Source organism: Narcine bancroftii, chromosome 4 (genome assembly GCF_036971445.1).
Source record: "Narcine bancroftii isolate sNarBan1 chromosome 4, sNarBan1.hap1, whole genome shotgun sequence".
Taxonomy (NCBI): Eukaryota; Metazoa; Chordata; class Chondrichthyes; order Torpediniformes; family Narcinidae; genus Narcine; species Narcine bancroftii.
In genome coordinates this window covers 17,033,032-17,055,756 of record NC_091472.1, presented here as the reverse complement: position 1 = coordinate 17,055,756, position 22,725 = coordinate 17,033,032, and the positions used below count along the sequence as shown (strand labels likewise).

Sequence of the window (22,725 nt, the reverse complement as noted above, 5' to 3'; positions counted from 1 at the left end):
GGCTGAATTATCTCTGCCAGTCAGGTTTCAATGTGCAGCTGCATCAAACTAAATTGTTGCACCTTCAAACAAGAGGTGCTTAACATTGGAACATTTCAACGTAGATCACAGGAAAAGCCCATGAGTCCAATTCAACCAAATTTATCTGCATTCCACCCCGAAGGGGGTCGGGGGGGGGGGGGGAGAAAACCAGAGCACCTGGGGGAAACCCACATAGACACAGGGAGACTGACAGACACGGCCGGTTGCTGTCCCTGGCCCTGTGACAGCATTACGCTGCCCCAGACACCTTTGCTGGGTCAAAGTCCTTCACATGGATGGTCAAAAAGCATTTGAAGGCAGAGGACTGAATTGCTTATTGTGTACTGAGATGCAATCGGATCTTTGTTTTGCATGCTATCCAGGCAAGTTGTTCCACTCTTAAGTGCGGCTGGTCATGCAATACTAAAACAAAAGTGCAGGGTGTCGTGTGGTCGTAAGTCAAGTTTGCAGGGCAGGGTATTATCAAGGCAAAATAGAGAGAAAACTACAGTTAAAAATGTGCAACGGCATCATCTTTTACCAATGAGAGGGCTGGTCAAGAGTCTGATAATAATAGGAAAGAAACATTCACAAGCACCGTCTCCAGCCTCATCTACTGCATCTACTGGCCTCCTGTACATGGGTGAGTTGAAGGGCAAACTGATTCTCCGAGCACCTACCCTCTTGAGCTCCGGTTGCATTTCATTTCAACTCCCTTACCTATCTCCACTGCACATCAAGCAGCTTAGGACATGAGTGAACAAGAATGTTTTCCAGATTCAGACTTAATTGTTGTTAACATGTATCACAAAATTCATCATTTTATGTCAGCGTTATTGTGCAAAATTTGCTATGAATTACATTTTCATCAATACACTTTTTTAAAAAAATAAATAAATGAGCGCAAAAGAAGATAAAAAGTAAGGTAGTGTCTGTGGTTCATTGCCCATTCAGAAATCTGATAGCAGAGGGGAAAAAACTGTTTGTACTGTTGGGTGTTCATCTTCAGGCTCCTGTACCTCCTTCCTGATGGTAGCAATGAGAAGAGTGTTATATAGAGAATTTAGGTTAAAATGACTTAAGTTAAAATGTGATGATTAATCATAAACAGGGAAGCCAGAACGGACAGGGAGCTTACTAGCAGCCAAGGACAAAAGGTTCTGCTGAATATGTTTTTTTAAACCTATCTTTTCATGGTCATAGTGAGAGACATGCAGGAGAGAAAAGATTGATAAGAAGGGTGAGAAACAGAATTTAGTGTATGTAGAGTTCGCAGCGTACGTAACGAACGTGATAATTAAAAATGCAGTTATACTTAGAATGCTTTTGCAATACTAACCAATTAAAACAGTATTAATAAGAAGGGGAAGGGCAAACAATAAGGGTATAAAAATCAATGCACTGTATGTATCGGGGCTTAACTGGTGAGAAGCCAGTTGAGTCCAACTCTGCAGACTTGTAAATAAAGCTTGTCGTGTCATCAGTTTTAAAGAGACTCATGTGTGAGAAGTTTTATTTCTGACAAATGGGGGCTCGTCCGGGATCTACACTCCGGCCGTGAGGGGAGGCGAGAAGAGGGACATCGGAGGTGGTGCACCCCGCTGAGTTCAGCGGCTCCTAGTCCCTTGCTCGTCGCTTCGGGCGGCTTGAGCGAGTGGTATCCGGACAAGGTGACACGACAAGACGGAGAGGAGAAGGGTGACGGTTCAATCCCCGGGAAGACACCGGTAAGTGACGACTTACGATTGTGGTGTGGGGATTGGGTAACAGGTGTAACGGGATACACCTGTTTGGATAAAAAAAAAACCTAACGTAATAGATCAGGTATAGAGCTTTTGTCGTGGCGTGAGGACCCTGTCGTGGGACTCTAGGATAGACCCCAGGGAAACCTCGGCGGTAACCGAAGGAGGGACAGCACCTCCGACGAAGTGCCGAGAAGAGAGGGGTCAACCCCAGGGAAACCTCAGCGGTAACCGAAGGAGGGACAGTACCTCCGACGAGGCGTCTGAGAAGAAGGGAGTAGGGTCCAGAACGAGAGGGTCCTCAGCAACGATAAACAGATCTAGGTGGGAAAATGGGAGGATCAAAATCTAAGGGCTCGTCTGAAAATTCAGGACAATTCCTGGGAGTTCCCCTTGACAGCCCTTTGGGGAGAATGTTTGAAAATTGGGATAGTAAAAGATATCGAGACAAAAACAAGAAAAAGATGATCCAATATTGTCTCCTTTGGTCGAAACAACCTATTAAAGGTTCCTCGGTCTGGTGGCCGAAATTTGGATCTGATGAGGATTGGGTTAGACAAGCATTAAACATATATGTAAATTCGAGACCAAAGGTGAATCAAGAAGAGTCAGCGTATGCATTTTGTTGGGTTCCCTGGCCAGGATCCTTAACAAAATGTTTTAAATTGAGGGTAGCGGGAGAAAAGAAATGGGAACCTCTGGACAACCTTCCCCCTCCTTATATTCCCCCGGTGCCTACTGCGCCCGAGGAAAGCTCATTACCGGAGGGGAAAGGTGATGAATCTGATTGCCCCGAAAGGGGCCGGGGAAAAAAGGATGAATTAAGGGAGTCGGACCCTAAACTTCCACTGGTAAACCGACCCTGGACAAGATCCCAGACTGGTCCAGGACCATCAAAGTTTTCAATAAGCCTAAATCCCCTGAGGGAAGTTCCTATGGGAGGACCGGGAGGGGGAACGGGATATGTGAATGTTCCCCTAACTAGTACAGAGGTGCGGGGATTTAAGAAAGAAATGAAAAAGTTATTGGAAGATCCTATAGGACTGGCTGAACAGCTCGACCAATTCCTGGGACCAAACACATATACGTGGGAAGAGATGCAGGCAATAATGGGAACATTATTCTCACCCCAGGAGAGGCAGATGATTCGACGGGCTGCCCTCCTCATGTGGGAATATGAACAACCTGGGGACCCCAGACCCCATGAACAAAAATATCCCTTAAAAGAACCCAGGTGGGACAAACGAACACCCGAGGGATTGGCAAGTATGAGACAATATAGAGAGTGGACAATTAAAGGGATACGAGAGGCTGTGCCAAAGGGTCACAATTTCACCAAGGCATTTGGGAACCACCAGGGGAAAGACGAGTCCCCTACTGATTTTTTGGAGAGCGTGAGAAAGAATGTCCAACAGTATGCGGGCGTGGACCCTAGTACACCAATGGGTGAACAGCTTATTCGAATTGAATTTGTTTCCAAATCATGGCAGTTCATTAGAAAGAAACTAGAAAAGGAGGAGGACTGGAGTGAAAAACCCCTAAGTGACCTGTTAAAAAAGGCGCAAAAAGTATATGTGCAGAGAGAAGAAGAAGATCAAAAGAGGGCGACAAAGGTTATGGTACAGACTATCCGACAGATGAATGCTGAATCCAGAGGGGAAAGAAAACAAAACCTTCCTCTAAACAATCCAAGATATCCAAGAGAGGGAAGACCCCGGAGGTTCGTTAAGTGCTATTACTGCAATGAGGAAGGACACTTTAAGAGGGAATGCCCCCGATACAAGAGGGAATTGCGTGCCCTCGAACTTATGGAAGAAGATTAGGGGTGTCAGGGGTTCCAAATGTTAGGGACCAAATATAAGAGGGAACCCCTGGTAAAACTAAAAATTGGTCCCAAGGGAGAAGAGGTGGTGTTTATGGTGGACACAGGAGCAGAACGAAGTAGTGTAATAACTGTGCCAATCGGAACTGAGCCTGTAAAAAGTAATTTGACAATTTCTGGGATAGAAGGGGCTCCCAGAATGGTATCAATAATTCCCCAAGTAACAGTGAAAGTGGAAGAAAGAGAAGGGGTACAAGACCTCTTGTTGTTACCGTCGGCTGGATTTAACCTCCTAGGAAGGGACTTACAGGCTCTCCTAGGTTTGGGTGCTCTCCCTGTGGACGGAGAAGTGCGAGTCCACCTCTGCGCTTTAAAGGAAGAGGATGAACGGCAGATTGACGAGAGAGTCTGGTATAAGGAGGGAAATCGAGGAGGTCTGGACATCCCACCTTTACATGTCACATTAATACCAGGTCATCAGCCGGTAAGGAAACGTCAGTATCCTATTTCTTTGGAAGGGAGAAAAGGGCTACAGCCGGTAATTGAGACTCTAATACGAGACGGACTATTAGAAGAATGCATGTCACCTTATAACACCCCTATACTCCCAGTGAAAAAGTCAGATGGATCCTATCGCCTAGTTCAGGATCTAAGAAGTTTGAATGCTATTGTTCAGACCCGCCACCCAGTGGTGCCTAATCCCTATACTATTATGAGTCGGATTCCCCCAGACCATGAGTGGTTTAGTGTTATCGACTTGAAGGATGCCTTCTGGACGTGTCCATTAGAAGAGGAAAGTAGAGATATGTTTGCGTTTGAATGGGAAAATCCATGGACAGGTAGACGGAGACAGTTTCGGTGGACTGTATTGCCCCAAGGGTTCACTGAATCTCCAAACCTGTTTGGACAAATGCTAGAACAAATCCTGGTGGACTATCCACAATCTGATGATTCCCAACTAATGCAGTATGTGGACGATTTACTATTATCAGGACCCAAGGAACAAGAAATGAGGGGAGATACAATTAGACTCTTGAATTATCTGGGGAAAAAGGGTCTACGGGTGTCCAGGAACAAGTTACAGTTTGTTGAGAGAACTGTGATATATCTGGGACACCAGATAAGTAAAGGACAGAAACGGATTACCCCTGAACGGATTGCGGGAATCACTAGAATGCCGTTACCCCGTAATAAGAAGGAAATAAGACAATTCCTGGGACTCTTAGGTTACTGTAGGTTATGGATAGAGGACTACTCAGCTTTGGTGAAGTTTATGTATGAAAAACTGACAAATGAAAATGAATATCCATTGAAATGGACCCAGGAGGAGGAGGGATGGTTCGAGGACTTGAAGCATCGCCTGACACGAGCCCCAGTACTCACTCTGCCCTCTTTAAAACAGCCCTTCCAGCTATTTGTCACTCATAACCAAGGAACAGCTGTGGGAGTTTTAACACAGGAAAAAGGCGGTCAGCGACACCCAGTGGCTTTCCTTTCCAAAATGATGGACCCAGTGTCTCGCGGATGGCCGACGTGTATCCAGGGAGTAGCGGCTGCTGCTCTGTTGGTAGAGGAAGCACGTAAACTTACTTTTGGAGGAAAGATGACTGTGTCCACCTCCCATTCTGTGAGTGTTTTATTAACACAAACTGCCCATCGATGGCTGACTGATTCTCGCATATTAAAGTATGAAACCATTTTAATGATCGGAGAAGATCTACAGTTTGCAAAGATTAATAGCTGCAACCCAGCTCAGTTTTTATACGGCAGTGAAACAGAGAGAGAGGTGGAGCACGACTGTGTCGAGTTGACAGATCTTCAGACCAAGACCCGAGAAGACCTTTGCGATACTCCGCTGGGAGAAGGATATGAATTCTACATTGACGGCTCCGCCAGATGTGTTGACGGAATGAGAAGAAGTGGATGTGCTATAATAGAAGGAAATACTTGGAAAGTAGTAGAATCCACGAGACTACCCGGAAGCTGGTCAGCACAATCCTGTGAACTATATGCCTTGCAGAGAGCCCTCAGAATACTGGCAAAGAAAATTGGAACGATTTACACTGATTCCAAATACGCATACGGGGTAGTGCATACCTTTGGTAAGATCTGGAAGGAGCGTGGTCTAATTACATCAAGAGGAAAGGAATTGGCACACGAACAGATGATTACTCTGACTTTAGAAGCCTTGACATTACCCCAGGAAATAGCAGTGGTCTACATACCAAGCCATCAGAGGGGAGATACCCCGACAGCAATTGGAAACAGACTGGCTGATGAAGAAGCCAAAAGGGCAGCCATGCAACAAGAAGTCCGTTTGCTGACCTTAATCCCAATAAGACAAGGCATAAAGAAGGCTCCCATTTTCACTGCTAAGGAAGAAAAGGACATGGCTCAGCTGGGCGCAAGCCAGCTGCCTGATGGAACATGGAAGACACCAGATGGAAGAATGGTTCTAAATAAAGAAATAACTCGCAATATTTTAAAACACCTGCATCATCAGAGCCACTGGGGCACCCAAGCCTTATGTGACACAGTGCTTCGAGAATATGTGTGTAAGGGAATCTACACCTTGGCCCAACAGGAGGTGCAGAATTGTCACCTATGCACAAAAATTAATAACAAGGTAATGAGGACAGGGACCATGGGAGGTCAACCATTAGCCATACGCCCTTTTCAACGTATCCAGATCGACTTCACAGAGTTACCTCAAGTCCAAAGATGGAAATATCTGTTGGTGATAATAGATCACTTTACCCGATGGGTGGAAGCCTTCCCAACAGTAAATACTACAGCCTCTACAGTAGCTCACCTCCTCCTAGAGCAGATAATCCCCAGATATGGTATAATGGATTCTATAGACTCAGACAGGGGTCCACATTTTTCTTCAAAAATCCAACAATTGATTTGTAATGCATTACAGGTCTCTTGGAAATTACATACCCCTTGGCATCCACAAAGCTCAGGGAGGGTTGAACGTATGAATGGAACCATAAAAATGCAATTGACAAAATTAATGGTGGAAACTAAAATGCCTTGGATAAAGTGTCTGCCCCTGGCTTTATTGAGAATTCGTACTGCCCCACGAAAAGATGTAGGATTGTCCGCTTATGAAATGATGTTTGGGCTTCCTTTCTGGAGTACAGTTGAGGGGTGTCCCACCTTGGGGGAAGGGGATATATTTGTTAGGAACTATTTACAGGCACTGTCACGCTCTCTTGCAGATTTACGAAAGAGAGGACTATTGGCACAAACACCGCCTTTAGACTTTTCTTTACACAAAGTGGAACCAGGAGACTGGATTCTCATCAAGACCTGGAAAACTGAAAAACTCCAGCCCCAGTGGGAAGGTCCATACCAAGTTCTCTTAACTACAGAGGCTGCAGCACGAACAAGAGAGAAGGGGTGGACGCACGCATCCAGATTTAAGGGACCTGTAGAGGCGCCTCAGGACCCTGATACGAACTCAGATTGGACTTGTGTTCCTGGAGAAAAACCTCTTACCTTACGATTTCGCAGAAAGACTTGATTCACAATGTTATTGTTATGTTCTTTGATTTTTCTTAGTTTGCCTATGTCTTTATCAGGTGTGAAATGTAAGAAATGCAGAGACACAGTGGTCCTGTTTCAGGACCACATTTGGGGAAGAAAGGAAGGTAATTTCATTTCCCATACCTCAGTTCCTGAGAAATGCTGGGCAGAAAATCCCACCCAACATCCATATACCCCTTGTGTGGAAAAAGAAGGAAATAATATGGGTCATTATATACAGATTCCTAATACCACTCCTTTCCCTCTTAACGGTTGGAAGGGTGACTCAAGCCCACCATGCCCTGATGGACTCTGGTTTTGCATACACCAGTGTACTGTTCCAATGAAAAGTTCCACTCCACACTCGAAAATGCCTGTCCCTTTAAGACAGCCGGACTTAGTTCGAGTCCATCCAAATAACCATGTAAGTTTCGGTAATGCAGTTGGGGGAGATAACCTTTTTGTAGATCTTGCAACTAAAATTGCAGAAACTTTTAATGTAACCAATTGTTGGGTCTGCGGGGGTCCACGGATGTCAGAGCAATGGCCTTGGTGGGGGGAGCCCCTCAATTCATTGACCATGATTTCCCGAATTTGGACAACTAACCGAACGAGATCAAGAGAAACTTGGTCTCTCTCTAACGTCCCCTCTGGTTTTTATTGTCTCTCACGAGCCGGCAAATACCCAGTAGGAGAAAGTCCCTGCAAGGCTGTATGGATTCGCATTTCGCCTGGTATTTTCACTTGGTTTCCTAAACCCCTGACTTGGTTCTTATCCACTGTTTTTAAAACTAATTGCCTACCCCTGTCTAATAGCAGTATTCAGTTTTGGAATTGTACCACTTCCACCATCACAGGACCATACCAATCAAACCCCGTTCTTAAAAGAGTTTGGGAAAGGGGGTATGGAGTATCCCCAAATGGATTATTCTGGGTATGTGGTAATAAAGCTTATACTCGTCTCCCCTTACAGTGGAGTGGAACTTGTTTCCTAGGAATAATCCGCCCAGAATTTTTCCTCCTACCCCACGATCACGGTCATAAATTAGGAGTGAAGGTTTTTGATACATTACACCGTCAGCCCCGCTCTACCACGGTACATTTGGGACAATGGGGAGATGATTGGCCTCCAGAACGCATAATTCAATATTATGGTCCCGCTACATGGGCTCAAGATGGATCCTGGGGTTATCGTACTCCTATTTATATGTTAAATCGCATAATTCGCTTACAAGCAGTCCTTGAAATTGTTACAAATCAAACAGCTCTAGCCCTGCAATTACTTGCATCCCAGCAAGGTCAAATGCGCTCTGCTATATATCAGAACCGTCTGGCCCTAGACTATCTCCTAGCCACGGAAGGAGGTGTATGTGGAAAGCTTAATTTGACTAACTGCTGCTTACAGATTGATGATAATGGCCAAGCCATTCGAAAAATCGCTGATAATATTCGTACTTTGTCCCATGTACCGGTTCAAACCTGGCATCCTTTTGCACAATTAAATTGGATGGACAAATGGTTTGGGGGAACCTGGTGGCGTACCTTCTTGTGGGTCATCGGAGGTATTTTATTCCTCCTACTTATTTTGCCCTGTATTATTCCCTGTCTACGCAGCCTGGTGATTTCCATGGTCCAACAGGCTATGCAACCAGGGGGACTGGGAGACCCTGTAAGACTTTTACTTCAGCATGAGATTAATGTATCATGAAACGTTTCTCTTCCCCAGGTTAAAATCCCCATTCATATCTATATATATATTCAACACATTTTAAAGAGAGAAAGGGGTGGATTGTTATATAGAGAATTTAGGTTAAAATGACTTAAGTTAAAATGTGATGATTAATCATAAACAGGGAAGCCAGAACGGACAGGGAGCTTACTAGCAGCCAAGGACAAAAGGTTCTGCTGAATATGTTTTTTTAAACCTATCTTTTCATGGTCATAGTGAGAGACATGCAGGAGAGAAAAGATCGATAAGAAGGGTGAGAAACAGAATTTAGTGTATGTAGAGTTCGCAGCGTACGTAACGAACGTGATAATTAAAAATGCAGTTATACTTAGAATGCTTTTGCAATACTAACCAATTAAAACAGTATTAATAAGAAGGGGAAGGGCAAACAATAAGGGTATAAAAATCAATGCACTGTATGTATTGGGGCTTAACTGGTGAGAAGCCAGTTGAGTCCAACTCTGCAGACTTGTAAATAAAGCTTGTCGTGTCATCAGTTTTAAAGAGACTCATGTGTGAGAAGTTTTATTTCTGACAAAGAGGGCATTGCCTGTGTGGTGATACAACTGGGGGAGGAGTCAGCCAGCAACTGGGGAAGGGGGACTTGCAGGAAGACCACCTGGCCAGCTGTCAATCAACCAACCTGGATATAGATCTTGACCCGGCCCTCCCGGGCCAGTCACATGTGGAACCATCAAGACTGAAACTGGTGTACAAGACTTTTAAGTGGATTAAAGCCTGTAGTACAGTCTTTCTGTGTTTTGTGTCTGCTTGCTGCACCACAGCGCACTACAATTTAATCCACTTAAAAATTTAAAGACCATGGAGAAGTTCCATTGAAAGTCTGGAAATCGACTTCCAACACCCGATGCCCCCGCGCACGCTTCGAGATCTGAAAGCATGTGATTGAGGCGATCATCCAGACACAAGCTGAGGTAATTATCCAGAAACATCTCATGGTACTCTGCACCAAACTGGGCACCCGCACTTTCAAAGCCATCAGAGATTGCTCGGACTATGGACTTGTGATGGCCATAATGGAAAGCATGTACAGGCCCCCAATGAACGTGCTCTATACCCGGTACCTGCTCGGCATCAGAGTGGATCAGCCAGGTGAGGTGGCAGATGCCTATCTGGGAGCTCTGCGTGAGCTTGCTCACCTGTGCCTGACCGAGACTGGGGTGTCCAAAGGGTAGGTGGAGCAACTCATCCGGGATGCTTGCGTGCGAGGGCTACGATCGAGAGTCACCCGACAGAGGTTGCTGGAGGAAAATACTGCCTCCCTTACCAGAATAATGAGGTCGTCCGCTCTCTGGAGGCTGCAGCCCAACATGTGGAGGTATTCGAGGCCCAACTCCCCCAACCTCCTGCTTGGCCGATGCCGATAACCGCCATATCTGAAGGGCCCTACAGGAAGGAAACAATCACCACCGTTGATGCAGCCCACCACTGTAAGTATTGCGGGTCCTGGTGTGGGTCAGACAGGCATTCCTGAAAGGGCTGTCCGGCAAGGAAGTCGCATTGCTCCCAATGCGGTAAGAAAGGCTACTTCACTAAGATGTGCCTTTCTAGACCTGCCAGGAGTGCTGCTGCCCTCCACAACTACTCATGAGCCCTTCTGGATGTCACACACGTGCAAGGACCGAGCAGCACCATTACATGGCCCGCCACTTCCGCCCGCAACACCGACATCACTTCCAGTCCAGCCACTCACTCGCACCGCTGCAGTGTGCTTACCTTGGGCACTGCCATCCTCCGCTCGACTTCCACCCACACCGAAGATGTCACATCCGCCAGCAACAATGACGTCACCTCCGGCTTCACTTCCGGCCGGGTTGCCCAACCGCACTGAGGCCACGTGCTTCCGCCGAGCACCATCATCCAGCCCCCGACTGCCGCAACTCATTCACCACGCAGACGGGATAAAGTGGCCAACATATGCGTGTACACAATCGCGTACCCGACACACCTCACACCCCAGAAGGAAGCCGCTGGCCACTACTTGACACAACCATTGGGGAGCAGCAACTCGGACCCTGAGATGGTCCTAACATCCACCATGCTAAAGAAGGGCCATTCCCCATTGACTCTGGCGCTCAATGATGGACATCGCTGTCAATGGCAAGGTAATAAAATGCCTGTTTGATAGTAGCAATGCTGAGAGCTTTGTGCACCTGATCATGGCCCGGACACTGAAATTGAAGGTATACCCCATGAACTTCTCTATCGTCTTTGCTGCCCAGGACCACTCTATCACGGCACTTGGGCTCTGCTCAGCAGATCTGACAATGGGTGGGGAAACATATCAAGGGTTCAGGCTCCTAGTCATGCCCAAGCTCTGTGCCCCTGTCATCTTAGGGCTGGACTTCCAGTGCTACCTCCAAAGCCTCACCCTTGCCTTCGGTGGCCCACTACCCCCGCTCACTATCGACAGCACAAAGCCCAGCGACCACCCCCAGTCCACCTGCATCCTCTCCACACTGTGGATCCCCCCTCCATCCCTCTTCAACTACAAAACACCAGACTGCAAGCCCATAGCTGCCAAGACCAGGCGCTATTGTACGGCCAACAGGGCCTTCATCAAGGCAGAGGTGAGGTGGCTTCTGGCGGAAGGTATCATGAGTCCAGCACCCACCCCTGGAGAGCCCAGGTCCAGGTGATAAAAGGGGGCAGCAAACCGAGGGTGGTCATCAACTGTAGCCAAGCCACCAACCGGTACACCCAGCTGGATGCCTATCCCCTACCAAGAATAGCCAACATGGTCAACAAGATAGCCCGTTATAAAGTCTTCTCAATTAATGACCTGAAGTCGGCTTACCACCTGTTTCCCATCCACGCCCTGGTTAAACCGTATACTGCCTTTGAGGCAGACGGGCACCTATAACCATATAACCACTTACAGCACAGAACAGGCCAGTTCGGCCCTACTAGTCCATGCCGTAACAAATCCCCACCCACCTAGTCTCACTGACCAGCACCCGGTCCATACCCCTCCAGTCCTCTCCCCTACATCCAGTAACTATCCAGTCTTTCCTTAAATGTAACCAATGATCCTGCCTCAACTACGTCTGCCGGAAGATCATTCCACATCCCTACCACCCTTTGCGTAAAGAAATTTCCCCTCATGTTCCCCCTTATAATTCCCCCATCAATCTTAAACCATGCCCTCTAGTTTGAATCTCCCCCACTCTTAATTGAAAAAGCCTATCCACATTTACTCTGTCTGTCCCTTTTAAAATCTTAAACACCTCTATCAAGTCCCCTCAATCTTCTACGCTCCAGAGAAAAAAGCCCCAGTTTGCACAACCTTTCCCTGTAACTCAAACCTTGAAATCCTGTCAACATTCTCGTGAACCTTCTCTGTACTCTCTCTATTTTGTTTATATCTTTCCTATAATTTGGTGACCAAAACTGTACACAGTTCTCCAAATTTGGCCTCACCAATGCCTTGTACAATTTCATCATAACCTCCCTACTCTTGAATTCAATACTCCGATTTATGAAGGCCAACATTCCAAATGCCTTCTTCACCACACCATCTACCTGAGTATCAGCCTTGAGGGTACTATTTACCACAACTCCTAAATCCCTTTGTTGCTCTGCACATCTCAATAGCCTACCATTTAATGCATATGACCTATTTAGATTTGCCTTTCCAAAATGTAACTCTTCACACTTATCTGTATTAAATTCCATCAGCCATTTCTCAGCCCACACCTCCAGCCTTCCTAAATCACCTTTTAATCTACGGTAATCTTCCTCACTGTCCACAACACCGCCAATCTTTGTATCATCCGCAAACTTGCTTATCCAATTCTCCACCCTTACTTCCAAATCGTTAATATATATAACGAACAATAGTGGACCCAGGACCGATCCCCGAGGAACTCCACTAGTCACCAGCCTCCAATTGGACAAACAATTTTCTACCACTACTCTCTGACACCTCCCATCCAACCATTGCTGAATCCATTTCACTACCTCCTCATTTATACCTCTTTTTTTTCTAACCTCCTGTGGGGAACTTTGTCTAAAGCTTTACTAAAGTCTAAATAGACAACATCCACAGCTTTCCCTTCATCAACCCTTTTTGTAACCCCCTCGAAAAACTCAATCAGGTTTGTCAAGCATGATCTACCCCTGACAAAACCATGCTGATTACTCCCTAGCAATCCCTATACCTCCAAATATTTGTAAATACCATCCCTCAGAACACTTTCCATCAACTTGCCCACCACAGACGTCAGACTCACGGGCCTATCATTCCCAGGTTTACATTTAGACCCTTTCTTAAACAGCGGAACCACATGCCCCACCCTCCAATCCTTTGGCACTACCCCTGTGGCCAGTAACATCTTAAATATCTCTGTTAATGGCCCCACTATCTGTCCACTAGCCTCCCTGAGTGTCCTTGGGAATATTTTGTCTGGTCCCGAAGATTTATCCACCTTTATCTTTTTCAACACAGCCATCACTACCTGCTCGGTTATCCTTATATGCTTCATTACTTCCCCACTATTTTTTTTTACCTCAAATGGTTCAATAATTTTTTCCCTAGTGAATACCGAGGCAAAGAAATCATTCAAAATTTCCCTCATTTCCTCTGACTTCTCACTCAGCCTACCCTCACTATCTACAAGGGGTCCAATTTTATCCTTCACTAATCTTTTACTTTTAATGTACTTATAGAAACCCTTTGGATTTATTTTTACTCTGTCTGCCAAAGCCTCTTTGTGCCTTTTTATGGCCTTTCTAATTTCTTTCTTAAGATTCCTTCTACACTCCTTGTAGTCCTCCTTCAAATTGCCAGCTCCCTGTTCTTTATACCTCTTGTACACCTCCCTTTTTCTCCTAACCAAATTTCCAATATTCCTCGAAAACCAAGCCTCCCTATGACTTCCAGCCTTTCCTTTGATCCTCACTGGGACATAACTACTCTGTACCCTCAAAATTTCTCTTTTGATTATCCTCCATTTTTCATTTACACCCTCACCTGAAAATATCCTGTCCCACTCAATACTCCCCAAATCTCTTCTTATTCCTTTGAAATTTGCTCTTCTCCAATCCAGAACCTCAACTTTAGGCCCCTCTTTGCTCTTCCCTAAAACTACCTTAAAACTAACAGAATTATGATCACTAGACCCAATTGGATCTCCAACATTAATGTCTGATACCTGACCTAGCTCGTTCCCTAACAGGAGATCCAGTATTACACTGTCCCGAATCAGTTCTTCTACTAATTGATTCAGAAAACAATCTTGAACACATTTAACAAACTTTAGCCCATCCAGCCCTCTAACTGTATGGTTACCAGTTCTGTCAGGTTCTCTTTAGGGTTACTAATGAGGTCTCTGTCTTCCAGCAGAAGATGGACTGCACAACTAAGAGCGTCCTTCCCGTATTTGGACAATGTCACCATCTGTGGCCATGGTTAGCAGGACCACAATGCCAACCTGGAAAGGTTTCTCCAGACAGCTGAGGAGCTGAACCTCACTTACAACAAAGAGAAGTGTGCATTCAGCACCACCCGCCTCACCATCCTAGGGTACATTGTGGAACATGGTGTCATTGGCCCCAACAAATGGAGCTGTCACTCCTTCGCACGTTCAAGGCCCTCCGCAGGTGCCTAGATCTCTTCTCCAGTGGGTCTCCCACTTTTTGGACAAGGTCCCCCCATCCCTGGCCTAAGCCACCACTTTTCTCCTTCCCTCCGAGGTGGAAACAGCTTTCACTTATATCAGACAGGACATTGCCAATGCCACAATGCATGCTTTGGACGAGCACATCCCATTACAGGTGGAGTGCGATGCCTCTGATGTTGTCCTCAGGCCACACTCAACCAAGGGGGCTGACCCGTGACCTTCTTTTCTAGGTCCCTCCACGGTTCAGAGTTGAAAAGGAGGCTCAGGCTATCGTGGAAATGATCCACCCCTCGGGCTACTGCCTGACGGACAGGAGGTTTACTCTTTTCATTAACCAGTGCGCAGTGCCATTCATGTTTAGCACCACCCACAAGGGCAAGATTAAGAACAATAAAATCTTGCACTGGAGAGTCAATCTGCCCATGTTCAGCTATGACATCCAGTACAGACTGGGGAAGTTCAACGACTCCCCCAACGCCCTGTCCCGGACCTGCACCAGCATGCAATTTGACCAAATGAAGGCACTGTACGTCACTGACCTTCTGGTCCAGACACACGTGGAACCATCAAGACTGAAACTGGTGCACAAGACTTTATGTGGATTAAAGCCTGTAGTGCAGTCTTTCTGTGTTTTGTGTCTGCTTGCTGCACCACGGTGCACGTGACGGTCCCTCATTGAGGACTGGTTCATGTTTTCCTGATTTCCCCTCCTGAAGTCCGCAATCAGTTCCTTAGTTTTGCTAACATTGAGTGCAAGGTTGTTATTTTGACAACACTCGGCCAGCTGATCCATCTCCCTCCTGAACGCTTCCTCCTTGCCTCCTGCGATGCTGTCAACAACCATGGTGTCATCAGGAAATTTGTCGATGGCATTCACTCCTCAATTTTTATGGTCACTGTCAGCAAATATTGCTTTTTCTTCCAAATTTATTTGACTCCTTGAATTTAAGTCTCCAGCTGCTCTGGCAGGATTCTATCCCGTGTCACTGGTCTTTGGGACACTAATCTAGTAATTTAACCATGATGCAACCACACCCTGTATGAAAGCATTTTCTTTCAGATCCACCAGTATAAACAGAGGTTTGTCTGTTCTGTTGATTCTAGTAATCAAAGGAAATGCTGAAAATGTTTTAAAAATGCAGAAAGGGGATTAGATCTTCTTCCTGAAGTACATTTTTTACAACTATCCCATATTTTTAGGGTCACAATTAATAAGACAAACTTTTAATTCCATTTATGTGGTGCCAATTGTTGCTTCAAGTGAATTAAGTTCTGTTGGGAGCCTTTCCCCAGCCCTGTCTCTCTCCCTTTTCCATCTGTCTGCTCTCACAGAGTTAAAATCATTTCTCACCTCTCCCCTTATCATATACAATTAACACATTTTGTTGGTCTGGACTCCTCCCCCAGCCAGCACTGACTCTATTCTAAGATTCCTGTTTTTTGCATATTCCTTAAAGGACTCAGGCCCAAAACATTGACAAGATATCTTTATCTCCGACAGACACTGCAAGACCGGCTGAGTTCTTCCAGTATTTTGGTGTGTTTCTACCACAATCTCAGCATCTGCAGACTTGCATATAAGGGTGAAAACTCAGCAGTGAATTTACACATATCTGGATCCTACAAAGAACAGGATCATTTATGATTTACTGATGGTGCTTGAACAAAAGACATTGGCCAGGACTCCAGGGAGAACAACCCTTGGTGTTTGAAATAGTCAGGTATTTTACAATGTTGTGAGCAATTAGTTTCTCAATTTAACAGTTGATCTTGACAATGACAGGCTGGAAATTCTTTCACATGGAACATCCTTATTTAAATCAGTACCTATACTCATGCCATTTGGGCTCCGGGCACAGTGCACTTCCAAGCCACAGGGAACGCTGGACAACGCAAATTTTGCTTCCCGAGCACTTTAGGGTGTTAGATTTTATGGATTTTAGGCTGACGATCATGAAAGTCACCTTAAAATTTTCCTATTGCGTACTGTTTTTAGGTATAACCTATTTTTGTGATGTTCTGTCTTTTTTTTGTCTACTTCAAGCATATAAACTATCAAGTGGAACATCTTATTGAAAAATCATTTTCTGCATTCTCACTTGGACTTCTTCCCTGCTGATCTTGGTGCGGTCAATGAGGAACATGGAAAAGTGCTATCAAAGCAACTGAAATCCATCAATGCTGGCCAACTATCGTTGGACACTGACATGAGAGGCATCAGATGCTAAGAATAAATGGAAATCAGCGGCAAAACAATTTTAGGTCAGTTCAACTAACACTATGTATGTTAGTATCATTATGCGATCAAACATGCTAAATTCAATCAAAGTTAACTTTTCCCCAATTTCATACTTGATACAGCAAATCTGAAATTATCTTTGTGTTCAGCTTGAAGTTGTCTATCCCCAATTTTTTTTTTCAGGAAATAAACCTTTTGAACAAAATTGTTGTCCAGTGGAATAGTCCATAATGTCAGACATTGGGCAGTCCATTTTTTAACATCACTCACATAATTCTCTTTGTGCATTCGAAGTGAAATGAACTACTCACACCAAAATAGGATTTAACTGGGGAACTGAGGCCAGCTTTAGCTATAGTGAAAAGGGCCCAACCATAGGGTTCACTGCCATGCAGAGAGGTTCAACCATCATTCTCCAGGTAGGTAGGTTATCCTTTAAGTTGCTTTCTCAGCATTCATGCTCACCATGCCCTTCCCACCCCCATTATTGCTAATACTCTTCAGGCCCACTTATTCAGGTTATCCTGAACATTCTGGCACTCCTATAAGATGTCAAAAAGAATCATGTCTAAAAAGGGCAGTGGAATCAGTGAGGGGACTGATACAGCACTGAAAATTCAAAGTATAGTCCGGATTCGAACCATCGTAACTTTGAAAAATTGTAAGTAGGACCATCGTAAGTTGGGAACTATCTGTATGTTAGGCCACTGCCTCACCATTCACTCACTGACACAGATCCTCCAGACACCTAAATGCATCACAAATCCCCTCAACTTCTGATGCACCAACCAGCCTGTTTGTTATAGGATAAGAGCATGGTCTTGAGTTATTGCCTATTTCTAATAGTCCTCAAGAGGGCAGTGATGAGCCATTTTCTCGGCTGCTGTCAGGAGACTGATGAAGATACATGCCAGAGTTTTGAAGGGTGATGCTCTGGTTATGATCCTCCAAAATTCTAAACATTTGGAATTATTATGGAATTCAGAGATTCCATATTTACTCAAGGAGAGTGACAACATCATGTCTAGATAAAGGGTTTTGGCTCTAAACATCTTTTTCTCCCACTGTTTGGACTGCTGAGTTTCTCCAGCAGATTAGCTTCAGGTTCCAGCACCTGCAATCTCGAGTGTGACTAGTTGGGTACCACAAGGATCGTTACATGGGCTCAGAGGTGCTGAAAATCTATGTCAATGTCATATTTTGAAGTTTGCTGAGAATACAAAAATGGATGGGATTTTGGAAAACAAATGAAGGCCCAGGGTTCATTTTATTTTAAATGTTACAGACATGATACACTGCCGTAAGCCAAGGAGTCACCATGAGCATTGCCTGGAACCCCTAACAATAGGAGAAAGAGAAGCAAAAGGGAATCCCTTCAGAGACACTGAGTGTCCATGGATTTGGCTCTAGCATTCCTGCAGCCCGTGCAGCTCCCGTTCAAACCATTGACAACCCAAGCTCCAGGTCCAAACCTCCAACATGATAGAAAGCTCAAGGCTCTTCGGGAGCCCTCCTTGCCCTCAACACCCTTCGAATCCTGATTCCGATACTTGGTTCCCATGAGCCAGCCTCCCGCAGACTGTGTGGGTTCCCCAACTGTGTTGCCTGCAGCCTGTTTGGGTCCCCCAGTTGTTGAGCCTGTCGCTGGTCTGCTGCCATTCTGTAGGGCCATCTCCCATGCTTCTCCTTCTCAACGTTGGATGTTATCCCCATTTTTGGTGCCCTGTGTTGGATCACTGCTCCCTCTGAGCCTCTGCCGAACTCAGGAACCACCATTTTGGTCATAGACTGTGGTTGCAGGATTTTACTGACAAATACCAACAGCTATCTAAATCCTGTAAGGAGCCACTGGCATTTGGACGGCAGGTTGAACCTTTCAGAGCAGAGCTGTGTCTCCACTCCTCTCTCATGGGTCTGCACCAGTGGCAGCTGCTACAGTAACTCTGGCAGCATTGCTATTTTTCTTTTGAAATGAAATGGTAGATGCTAGAATCTGAAACAAAATGCTGGAGGAATTCAGCCCGTCATGCAGCTTCTGTTTCCACCTTCACTCTCACCTATCCCCATCTAACCATCTGTCTATTTTTCTTATTTGCTTCCACCCATTGCCTACCAGCTTCTGTCTCCATTTCTATCCTTCCCTCCTTTGCCTGGCTCCATCTGTCCATCATCCTTCACCTTTCTCGGCCTACTTTTCACCCACTGGCCCCAATCTCACCCTACCCCTCTTCTCCTCATACTATCTTCTCTATTCACTCTCTATCCCACTGAAGATCTTGACCTGAAATGTCGATGATTCCCTTCCCCCGTAGATGTTGTTCCACCAGCAGATTGTTTTTTGCTCCCAATTCCAACATCTGCTGCTTCCTGAATTTCTATCGCAGAAACATAGAAACATACAAACATAGAAGATAGGAGGAGGAGTAGGTCATTCAACCCTTCGAGCCTGCTCCGCCATTCAACGAGACCATGGTTGATCTTAAAGTTCAGTACCCCGTCCCCGCCTTCTCTCCGTAACCTTTAATACCCTTATACTGAAGAAATAGATCTAATTCCCTCTTAAATATATTTAATGAACCTGCCTCTACTGCCCTCTGTGGCAATGAATTCCACAGATTCACTACCCTCTGGGTAAAGAAATTCCTCATCTCCGTCCTAAATGGTTTGCCTATTATCCTCAAACCATGGCCCCGGGTTCTGGATTTTCTCATCCTTGGAAACATCCCATCTGCATCCATTCTGTCCAGTCCTGCTAGAATTTTATATGTCTCTATGAGATCACCTCTCAATCTTCTAAACTCCAGCGAGTACAATCCCAATTTGCGCAATCTTTCCTCACAAGTCATTCCTGCCATTCCAGGTATCAGCCTGGTGAATCGCCTCTGCACTCCCTCCATTGCAAGAACATCCTTCCTTAGATAAGGTGACCAAAACTGCACACAATACTCCAGGTGTGGTCTCACCAAGGCCCTGTACAGCTGCAGTAAGGTATCCTTGTTCCTATACTCAAACCCTCTTGATATGAAGGCCAACATACCATTTGCCTTTTTAACTGCCTGCTGTACCTGCATGCTCGCCTTCAGAGACTGGTGTACAAGTACCCCTAGGTCTCTCTGCACTTCCCCATCTCTTAATCTATTGCCATTCAAATAGTAATCTGCCCTCCGGTTTGTATTACCAAAGTGGATAACCTCACATTTATCCACATTGTAGTGCATTTGCCATGGATCTGCCCAGTCCCTCAATTTATCCAAATCACACTGGAGCTTCCTGACCCCCTCTTCCGTGCACACAACCCCTCCTAGCTTAGTGTCATCTGCAAATTTGGAGATATTACATCCAATCCCCTCAACCAGATCATTAATGTAAATTGTGAACAGCTGGGGTCCCAGTACAGATCTCTGTGGCACCCCACTGGTCACCGCCTGCCACTCAGAAAACGAGCCATTTATCCCAACTCTCTGTCTTCTTCCTGCCAGCCAGTTCTCAATCCACATCAATACTTTTCCCCCAATCCCATGAGCCTTGATTTTGGAAGCCAGTCGTTTATGCGGGACCTTATCAAAGGCCTTTTGGAAGTCCAGGTACACCACATCCACTGGCTCTCCCCCATCTATTTTACCTGTCACCATCTCAAAGAATTCCAATAGATTTGTCAAGCACGATTTACCTTTTGTAAATCCATGTTGACTCCGTCCGATCCCTTCTCTGCTAGTCATATGCTCCGCTATTACATCCTTAATAATGGATTCCATCATTTTGCCCACTACTGATGTAAGGCTCACCGGCCTATAATTCCCTGCTTTTTCTCTACCCCCCCCCCCTTTTTAAATAGTGGGGTAACATTAGCTACCCTCCAATCCATGGGTACTGATCCTGAGTCTATCAAGTTCTGGAAAATAATTCTTAAAGCATCTGCTATCTGAATGGCCATTTCCTTAAGTTCCCAAGGATGTAGATTATCAGGCCCTTGGGATTTATCTGCCTTCAATCCCATCAATTTCCCCAAGACCATGTCCTTAGAAATACTGATTTCTTTCAGTTCCTCCCTTGCATTAGTCTCTATGTTTCCCAACATCCTTGGGAGGTTATTTGTATCCTCTCTTGTAAAAACAGAACTAAAGTAAGAATTTAATTGGTCTGCCATTTCCTTATTCCCCATTATATATTCCCCTGATTCCGGCTGCAAAGGACCTACACTGGATTTCACCAATCTTTTCCTCTTGACATATTTATAAAAGCTTTTGCAGAGGTTTTTATATTTGCCGCAAGCTTACTTTCATAATTTATTTTTGCTCTCTTGATTAATCCCTTTGTCCTCCTTTGGTGCATCTTGAACTGCTCCCAGTCTTCGGTTGTGGTAGTTTTTTTGGCCAATTGATATGCTCTCTCTTTGGACCTAATGCTGTCTCTAATTTCCCTTGTTATCCACGGATGAGTCACCTTTTTTGGTTTATTTTTATGCCAAACCGGTATAAGCGATTTTTGCAATTTCTCCATTAGATCTGTGAATGCTTTCCATTGTCTATCCACAGTCAACCCCCCCATAAACACCACCCAATCAATCTTACTCAACTCCCGTCTCATACCATCATAATTCCCTTTATTTAAATTCAGGACCTTAGTCTCGGTTTTAATTTCATCACTCTCCATATCGAGTGAGAATTCGATCATATTGTGATCACTCCTACCCAAAGGGCCTCGTAGAACAAGATTGTTGATTAGCCCCTTATCATTGCATAATACCCAATCTAAAATGGCCTGCTCCCGAGTTGGTTCCTCGACATATTGGTCTAGATAACCGTCCCGTAAACATTCAAGGAATTCCTCCTCCTCAGTATTTTTACTAATTTGGCTAGTCCAATCTATATGCAAATTAGTCTCCCATGATGACAGCTGTTCCTTATTGCATGCTTTTCTAATTTCTCTTTTAATGCCTTCCCTCACCTCTACACTACTATTTGGAGGCCTATATACCACCCCCACTAACGTTTTCCGCCCCTTGCTATTCCTCAGTTCTACCCATATAGATTCCGCATCTTCCAAGTTGATATCCTTTCTGTCAATCGTGACGGTCCCTTCTCTCACCGTCAAAGCTACCCCACCCCCTTTTCTTTCTTGCCGATCCCTCCTAAATATCATATACCCCGGGATGTTAAGTTCCCAGGCTTGCCTACCCTCCAGCCATGTTTCTGTAATCCCAATCAAATCATATTTGTTTATCTCAATTTCCACAGCTAATTCATCTACCTTGTTCTGAATGCTTCTTGCATTAAGATATAAAGCCTTCAGATTTGCTTTATTCACCCTCCTTGCTCTTTCTGATTTTTTACTTTCGCTGCCTAACCTAACTTTTCCTGTTTTATCTTTTCTGTCCTTTGCCCTATCATACAGGTTCCCACCCCCCTGCCAAATTAGTTTAAACCGCACCCGATGGCTGTACCAAACCTAGCTGCCAATATATTGACCCCTTTTGGGTTTAGAGGGCAAAGAGGATGTGTCCAGAGTGTAATGGGTCCTTCAATTTGATGGCTGCCTTTCGTAGGCAACAGGAGATTAGAGTTAAGGCAATGGGTGGAAGCAAACAAGAAACTCAGGTCACACAGGGAGCATGTACTTTATATAGCAAAAATAAAAATACTATATATAACCAACATTTCATGCCTGAGCCCTTCATCAAAATATGGACAAAATGTAGGCAGGCGCCCAAACAAAATGGTGCAGGGGAGGGGCAAGGGGAGGAGCACAGGCCCACAGGCAGGAGGTAATAGGTGGATAAGGAATGGAAGGCATATCAGCAAACAGTGGGAGGGAGGATGGCTCTGTGAAGGGAAGGGAGCTGGAGGAAAGGGGATAGAGGAATAAGGGAGAACGGAGAATGGTCTACTCTAGCAGAAACCAGAGAACTTGATGTTAATGCCATCCATTTGTAGAGTGCCAATACGGAATATTAGGTGTTCTCTTCAATTTTATGGGTGGCCTTGGTCTGGCAGTGGTTG

General features: G+C 45.2%; 1 protein-coding gene across 2 annotated transcripts in view; it reads right to left on the bottom strand.

Annotated features, from left to right (window-relative positions):
* efcab2 (EF-hand calcium binding domain 2) overlaps positions 1-22,725 on the bottom strand; it is a 171,271-nt gene that overhangs the window by 96,726 nt on the left and 51,820 nt on the right. The window contains exon 2 of one of the 2 annotated variants that reach the window (XM_069930846.1): positions 10,134-10,252. The exons of the other annotated variant lie outside the window; for it this stretch is intronic. Coding sequence (XP_069786947.1) covers positions 10,134-10,252 — 119 coding nt within the window. The remainder of the gene's footprint in view (positions 1-10,133; positions 10,253-22,725) is intronic. 2 annotated transcript variants of the gene reach the window in all.